This window comes from Cariama cristata, unplaced genomic scaffold (genome assembly GCF_000690535.1).
Source record: "Cariama cristata isolate BGI_N322 unplaced genomic scaffold, ASM69053v1 scaffold36827, whole genome shotgun sequence".
Classification (NCBI taxonomy): domain Eukaryota; kingdom Metazoa; phylum Chordata; class Aves; order Cariamiformes; family Cariamidae; genus Cariama; species Cariama cristata.
Genome location: NW_009625631.1, coordinates 6,223 through 13,829, shown reverse-complemented (window position 1 = coordinate 13,829; position 7,607 = coordinate 6,223). Strand labels below are relative to the sequence as shown.

General features: G+C 49.0%; 1 protein-coding gene across 1 annotated transcript; it reads left to right on the top strand.

Moving 5' to 3' along the window:
- The first annotated feature begins 2,357 nt into the window (after positions 1–2,357).
- RNASEL (ribonuclease L (2',5'-oligoisoadenylate synthetase-dependent)) lies at positions 2,358–7,153 on the top strand. The gene is given in 7 exon segments (XM_009703679.1): positions 2,358–2,952; positions 2,955–3,800; positions 4,142–4,230; positions 4,642–4,832; positions 4,937–5,054; positions 5,831–5,952; positions 7,018–7,153. Coding segments are annotated over 7 exon segments (2,097 nt in total).
- Positions 7,154–7,607: the final 454 nt, after the last annotated feature.

Sequence of the window (7,607 nt, the reverse complement as noted above, 5' to 3'; positions counted from 1 at the left end):
CTAGAGCCTCCGCTCTCATCGAACCGGGAGAGATGCTGTCGAGTTTAGTAGATTTCTGTCGATTAAAATGGGATCTTGACGGCCTTGAGAGTGATATCAGCTTGTTCCCTGAGTTTTCACAGCCTTTGGCCCCGTGGGGCTGTGTCAAGGTCTCCTGTGGCAACACAAACTCTACGAAATTCCATCCAGAGACCACGGGATGTTCCCAGACTTTATGTTACGGAACAGTGGGAGAAACTGGGTGGTACATCACAGCCTGAGTTCCTTGATGTATTTCCCGTGGATGCTTTGCAGGCAGACGGGAAGGGCTGGAAGAATGGGCTCCCCGGGCTGGCACTGGGTTTGCACAGAGCTGCCTAGCAGGAGGCTGTGCCCGAGTGGGGGGCAGCTGCCTGTTTGCCAGTGTGGGTGAGGTTAGGAATGCACCGACTGTGGCATAAACGGACCTGGAGCTCAGCTGTTCCCCTGGGTGAAATTTAGCAGCGTGGTTAGTTTCCTCACATGGATGGATTTATCAAAAGGTGAGGAAAAGCTTAAAATAATAAAAAAACCCCCAACAATCTAAACTTCCACCACCCAGAAAAAAAAACAACCCAAACCTCTGCCCCCTCCAAAGAAACCCCAGCACTGGTGCATTTAATGTCTCTGTGCCTTCAGCTCCTGAACCACAGCTGGGCATGTGTTTGTAAACAGCATCTCTGCCTGGGGGGCTGTATGGGGAGAGCACTTTGCTCATGATCTCTCTGCTGTGTGCTGGAAAAAGAAAAAAAAAAAAGGCACCAAAAACCCCAGCATCCCCCTGCAAGTGGATAAAATGCTCCGCGGGCTGCTCCTTCCCGGGAGGGGACGGACAGCGTACAGTAACAGACTTTGCTGGGAAGCAAATCCTATCTGGGAATACTTGCTGGGAAGCAGCAGCGAAGGGCAGCTGCTGAGAAAAAGCTGCTCCCTGGCTCTGACGGCGTTTTTAAGCAGTGGCTGGGTTTCTGGCCAGGCAGAGGGACCCCTTCCTTGCCTTCCCGTGGTGGGTGACGTCGGGCGACGTCGGGCCGGGTTGCGTGACTTTGCACGTCGGTTGGTGCCCGTGATGCGCAGACGCAAAGCGGCTCCTGGCCGAGAGTCAGTGGGACGGAACAGAAACGTTGAAAGGTTTCCTAGGGCTCTGCTGCTCGGCGGAGGAGGAGGAGGAAGCTGTGTAGCCTTTGCCTTCCCCCTTCCTGGGCTTCTGCCTTCCTGACGGAGGTGAGGAATTGAAGTCCCACCGTGCCCAAGAGACGCTGTGCTGCTTTTCCAGCCAGGAAAGTAATATATTTTTTTTTTCATACATACCAAAAGGCATAGAAGTTACTACAAGGAAATGAAATGCATCTAGATCAATGAAATAGGGTAGTCATTTCCTGCTGGGTGGGGGGAGAAACATCCATGAAATGGTCCTTGGCTTTCCTGAGGGTAAATTCATACTTCGGCTTTACACCTTAAGACTTCTCTGTCCCTTTTCTGATTTGCTTAGATAATTTATTTCCGGTTCAGCTTGTCAGTGGCTCTTGAAGGCGCTGGTCGCTTAAACCAGCCTTTGCAGCCAGGAAAATGGGCGTTGGAGTTTCAGCTTTTCTAGATGCTGGGTAGATATAGATAGGTCAGGACTAACTGGTTAACCTCTTAATGTGGTGAAAAGCTTCTGGTCAGGTAGGGTCTCCTAATTGCCTATGGAAGCAGGAGGGATTAAGGTGGGCTTTGTCTCATTCCAGGTATCGGATCAGGGACTTCCCAGGACTCTGTGTGTGGCTGCCAAACAAAACTGAAGAGGAATGCCCATCGCTGCCCGTCTGCTGCGTTCTCCACCCGAAAACATCGCTGGGGGCTGGTTTGTTAGGTAACCTGTAATAAGTCTGAGATCACATTTATAGCAAGAACACCCTGGGTTCTCCCCCGTCCCCTCATCCAGACACCCCAGGGGATGCCTGCCTGGGCTGCGATTTGTGCGAGCCCAGGGGAGCAAACCTGAGGAGTACGTGTGGCGGGGTAAGTGCTCAAGTCCTGCTGCTCGCCAGGCCTGAGCTCTCTCAGCTGGCACTGGCATTGCTCTCCTTACTTGCCCATCACATAGACCTGCAGGGCATCAGATGTAAATGGCGAGGTTTCACAGTCTAATAAACAGAAATACTTGTTTTATTAATTAGGTGAAGATCACGCATCCCTTAAAATAGCAGCCTATCCTACGTTGCGTGGTTCATCAGCCAAACCCAGAGCATCCCCCACAACAAAAGCACCGAGCGTTGCACCTCTCGCATCCTTCAGTGGGATCCCTGGGCAGAGGTGAGGAACATCAGAGGTACGGAGCCCTCCCTCTGACCATCATGGAGCCCACAGCTCAGACCCAGCAAGAGGCATCTACCCCTTCCATCACGGAGACAGCAGAAGACCTTGCCTTGAAGTTAAATGCTGCTGTGAGGGACAGTAACATAAATGATGTGCTGGAGCTGCTGGAGAAAGGAGCAGATGTGAACTCCAAAGCAGAAAGTGGTTGGACACCACTGCAGAGCGCCGTGCAAGCTAATAATGAGGACCTGGTCCGGCTTCTGCTGGAGAAGGGTGCTTGTCCACATGCCAGGAAGGACAACGGTGGCACTGCATTTACTGAGGCAGCAATAGTGGGAAACGTGAATATACTGGAGCTCCTCCTTGATCAGGGATTAAATATTAATGACCACGATGACAACGGCTTCACAGCTTTTATGGAGGCTGCGTGGTATGGGAAGGAGGAAGCCTTGAAATTCCTGTATAGCAAAGGAGCAAACGTGAATTTGAGGAGGGCAGTTAGCGAGGAGAAAGCGAAACTGCATAAAGGAGGTGCGACAGCACTAATGGATGCTTGTAGGGGGGGCCACTTCTCGGTTGTAAAAACTCTTGTCCAAGAGATGGGGGCTGATGTGAACATTTGTGACAACAAAGATTCTTGATCCATGCCCTCCAGAAGGGCTGTGCCAGGGAAAAATACCAGTCGGTTGTCTCCATAGGCCATTTTCTGCTGGACTGCGGTGTTGATGTGAACAGCAAAGATGAATGTGGGAAAACTGCCCTCATCCTAGCTGTTGAAATGCAGAGCCTGGATCTGGTGAAAGCTTTACTGGAGAAGGGGGAAATAGATATTGATGATGCGGATGAGGAGGGCAGCACAGCACTGATGGTGGCTGTAGAGAAAAAGGATTACAATATAGCAGAGGAGTTGTGTAAAAATAAAGCAAGGACTGATATTGGGAACCTTATCGCTGTTGCAAATAGGAATCGTGCTCATGACATGGCACGTCTTCTTCGCCAGTATAACGCCAGGTTTGTTCCAGAAACCTTCACAGAATGGGAGCCAAACAGCAAACGCTGGAGGGATCAGCTGAAATCTCTTTATAAAATATATCGCCCTATGATTGGCAAACTGAAGACATTTCAATACATCCAGCAGAGAATTCAGAACACTTCCCAAGGTGGCATCTACCTGGGGCTCTATGGCGGGACAGAGGTAGCAGTAAGAATAAGCCGCAGTACGGAGGGTGACAAAGAGAAAAGGTTCTTCGAACAATGTGGTAACTGTGAACATCTACTGAAGCTCTTCCAGTTTGTGAAGGCAAAAGGCTACATGTATTTGTGTTTTCCCCTCTGGGAGAAAAACCTTGAAGAATATCTGCAGGAACGAGGAGACCAGATGGACTACAAAGATGCCCTGAGGATGATCTTCCAGGCAGTGAGAGAGCTGCACTCCCTCAGCTTTGCTCACCAGGATCTGCAACCCAGCAACTTTTTCATAGGTTATCTTTTCCTTTCTCAGCATTTTCATTTGGCTTTCCCATTGCTCGTAGTTTAGAGAAGGAGACACTTCGTTGCTGTCTGTAAAAAACAAACAAACAAAAAAACCACCCCAAAACCCCAACCCCCTAGATGTTCACAGACAGCCACAGAGGAGTGACCAGAACAACTTTACATGTCTTATTAGATCTGCCCCCCCTTTCCAGGGCCTTGCAGAGAGATCAGCCCACAGCAGATCTCTTTGGAGATTTGTTTTCTAAAGAAGGGGCCATCCAGAAGTCAGTGACAGATTGTACCGAGGTTTTCCACCATTATTTGCTAACAATTTCTCTTATTTCCTCAGATTTAGGTGGCAAAATTTACTTGGCGGACTTTGATAATAAAAGAAAGTTGATTGAAGGCAAAAAAGAGCTTGTAAACTCAGATTTAGAGGTAACTTGCCTGCGAACCGATGTACGGTTTAACATTTCTGGCGCGCTCTACTATTTTCTGTTGCGGTAAATCCTGGGGGAAGCCTTTCTGTATCCTCAACTAGAAAATACCTTCATTTTTGGGAAAGCCCATATAACAATAGACGCTGCGTAAGAATGATAGTGATTGGGACGCAAGGCTGTGTCTGGTGCTGGCATATCCACAGATACCCCTGTGAGCGTCATTACGGTGCCTGTCTTCTCTTTGTGCACCCAGCTTCCAACTTGGTGTGTAATTATATATTTCTGCACAGTTATAGGTGCATGTGTGTGTCCACATACGCAGTCTGCTCGTTTAGGAACACTAGTCCCCTTCCCTTTGGTAACAAGTTCCCCGTATCTGGCGGGTGAGCAGTGATGTGTTTCTCTGCAGGCTCTCGGCAGGCTCGTGCTGTACGTTTTAACAGGGGGTAGGAAACCCCTTCAGCAAGTCCGTACTGAGGATTTGGCTGCTGATTCCCCAGATTACAAGGAGGCTCTGGACCTTGTTAGTTGCCTGGCCTCTCATGATGAACGAGGCTTGGAAGGTTTGAGCAACCATCCCTATTTCTGGAGCAAACAGACGTAAGTGCTGGGAGTACGAAGGGAAAACTTTCGGTGTGGGATTTGCCTGTAGTGCTGGGAACAGCGATGTCCTGTTGCAGCTAATGAAGCTCCTCATTCCACAGCAGGTTCAAATTCCTGAAGAGCGTATGGAATAAAATCAAAGATCTCCGCAACCGAAAAGCTGTCTTTCAAGCCTCTAATGCTACTGAAAGTTTTCCTTACCCGTCGTGGACCGAGAAGGTAATCCTCTTCTCTTTGGATGGATGTGAAGTTTGAGGTAGATTTTCAGGCAGAAGCTTCTCCTGAGTTTTTCACAGGCCCTGCTTAAAATCGTAACTGCAAGAAGCAGCCCCACGCAAATACAGATAACCAGGGGGAAACAATTAAGCCTAAGCCACGTAGTTAAAATACACCAGACTAACAACATTGATGGTAAAGGAAGCTTCTCTTGGCTGGGAGTAGGTCGTTATAGAACCAGCTGGCAAACCTTCAAGGGTGTTTGTGGTGACCCCTTAAGACAAGGACTTCTGGCCCTTGTTACCAGTGAATTTCTGACAAAAGTGTTTTGTTAGATTGGGTCAAAAGCAGTGAGACCAGGCCTGCTTTTGCAGTGGGCATCCTGGAAAGACGTCTTGCATCGTTTGAGATCCGGCAGTCTCGGTTCAGTATGGCAGCCTGGGTAGCCCTCTCAAGGGCACAGCTGGATCAAGACCCTCTCCTACCCTCCCAGCCATGCGTGACATTCTCTTGTCCCGTGTTGACAGTCCTAATATGAACGTCACACCTTGACAAGGCAGGAGAGGAAACACTTAGCAGGATCAGGGGGTCTATATGACACATGCCCTGCAGAGCGAACTCTTCTGCTGCTGTTGGGAAATGTGTTTTTAAGGGTCACGACATTGACCCATGCAAGGCGATGTCCCTGCAGAAAGGCAGTGGCTGCGGTGAGTGGAGGTAGATGTGCTGCTTTCGCGGTGTGTGAAAGGCAGAGAGTAATCTATGTGCTTTTTTTTCAGATTGACAAAGAAGTTCTGAGTATCATGGAAAATCCTAGGAAACGAAAACCATTGGAATACAGCAACGACATCACTGACCTACTGAGGCTCATCAGAAACCTGGATGAACACCCAGATACCAGGTGCACGTTCACATCCTTGCCCCTGCTACAGTTGCACCGCAGAGAGTATCTGGGTATCTGCAAGCGTCAGTGAGTTTGAGAGCAAAATCTTCTTCAGATGGTTTTCCAGAAGGGTGAACACAACTGGGATGTGGGAGAAAGTCCGTTAAAGCTCATCTTGTTAGAGGGGTTATCTCCTCTGGCAGCGCAATAATGTCTGAAAGATTGTGTGTCACGGCAGCGAGCAGTCTGGAGTCAGCCCTCAAAATGACCTTCCCGAGGGTAAGAAAAGGAAGTTAGCTCACAGGATTAGACCTCAGATTTGGAAGCAAAATCTGACTCCCAGATCATCTCCCACAGATGAACATCCTCAACCAGAGCCTTCTGCTCCAGGGGGACAGCAGCAGCTTCAGAGAATTGGTGGCTGCTCCCTCTGCACCCTTGCCTTTGCAGAGCAGTCTGTGGGGTGGAGAGGTGTCCGTCATGGCTCTACAGCAGATGACACCATGAACGTGTCCTTCTGGGCTGTTATTTTTGCTGCAGGCTGATGTTTCTTGCTGTAACTCCAGGAAGGTTTTTACATCACTCTTAAATATTTGTATCATCCTTTATACTTTTGTAAAGCCTCCTTGTCTCCCTCGCTAGTATTTCCAAAATGCTGATGTTTACTGTGCTGAACTGCTTTGAGATACGCATCAGGCAGCACTGGTCCTGTTAGAAGATCCTGTTAGGAGGCCTTGACTCCTACAGACTTACCAGAGTCTTCAATCCTCTATAGTGAGATTAGAGGTGGTGTTAGCTCCTAGTGATGGTTTCATTGAGGCTGGTGCCCAGCACTGCTCTTCAGTGAAGATGCAGGTGGGATTAGGCAGATGGAGGTGCTGGAGGAATAGCAAAAAAAAATTAACTGAGGAGCTTACGGAAGGTACAGAAAAGCTGCAGCTCAAGGACTTCTAGGAAACCTTCCTGTGTTATCAGAAAGCCTCTGGAATGGCTTTTTCTCTGCAAGGGAGGAACCAGGGCATCCTGGACACCTGACTCCTTGGGCACGCTTTAAAAATCCATTTTGGTTTTGTTCTCTTTCAGAATCAGCAACAAAGTCGGAGACCACGCTGAGTATTTCTTGAAGCTTTTTCCAGCACTTACCATTTATGTCTACAACAGTTTACGCCAGAATCCCAAATACAGTCACTTTGCAGACATTCAGGACTCTTCTCTGTAGGATGTCATTGCCCTCTGTCCCATGTCTGATCCCACCGTCACTGCCTCCTTTTATTCCCTAGTTCTTCATCTGCAAAAGAGTTGAAGAAAGCAGGTAAGGGGATGGGAGAGAGCACATGCAGGGACAAGGCATGGAGGACTTAGATAAGAAATGAAAGATGCTTCAGAAGTGTTTGATGTTACAACCATGCCCTTTGGAGAGGAACCAAGCTGAGTGTCAGCCCAGGTCCCCCTTGACGACCTCTGTCTCTCTGGGCTTCTCTGCCTCTGCGAGGTGGAGATCAAGGCCCTGATCCTTATGGAGAGCAGGGAGACGTGGAACAGACCCCACAGACCCAACGCATCGGGGAGGCAGGAGAAGAGCTCAGGCGTTGCCAGACAATATGGGACTTTCCAATAAAGGAAAAGGAGTTCGAGCCCCTTGCTAGGGCCAATATTCCCTACAGCTTGCACTG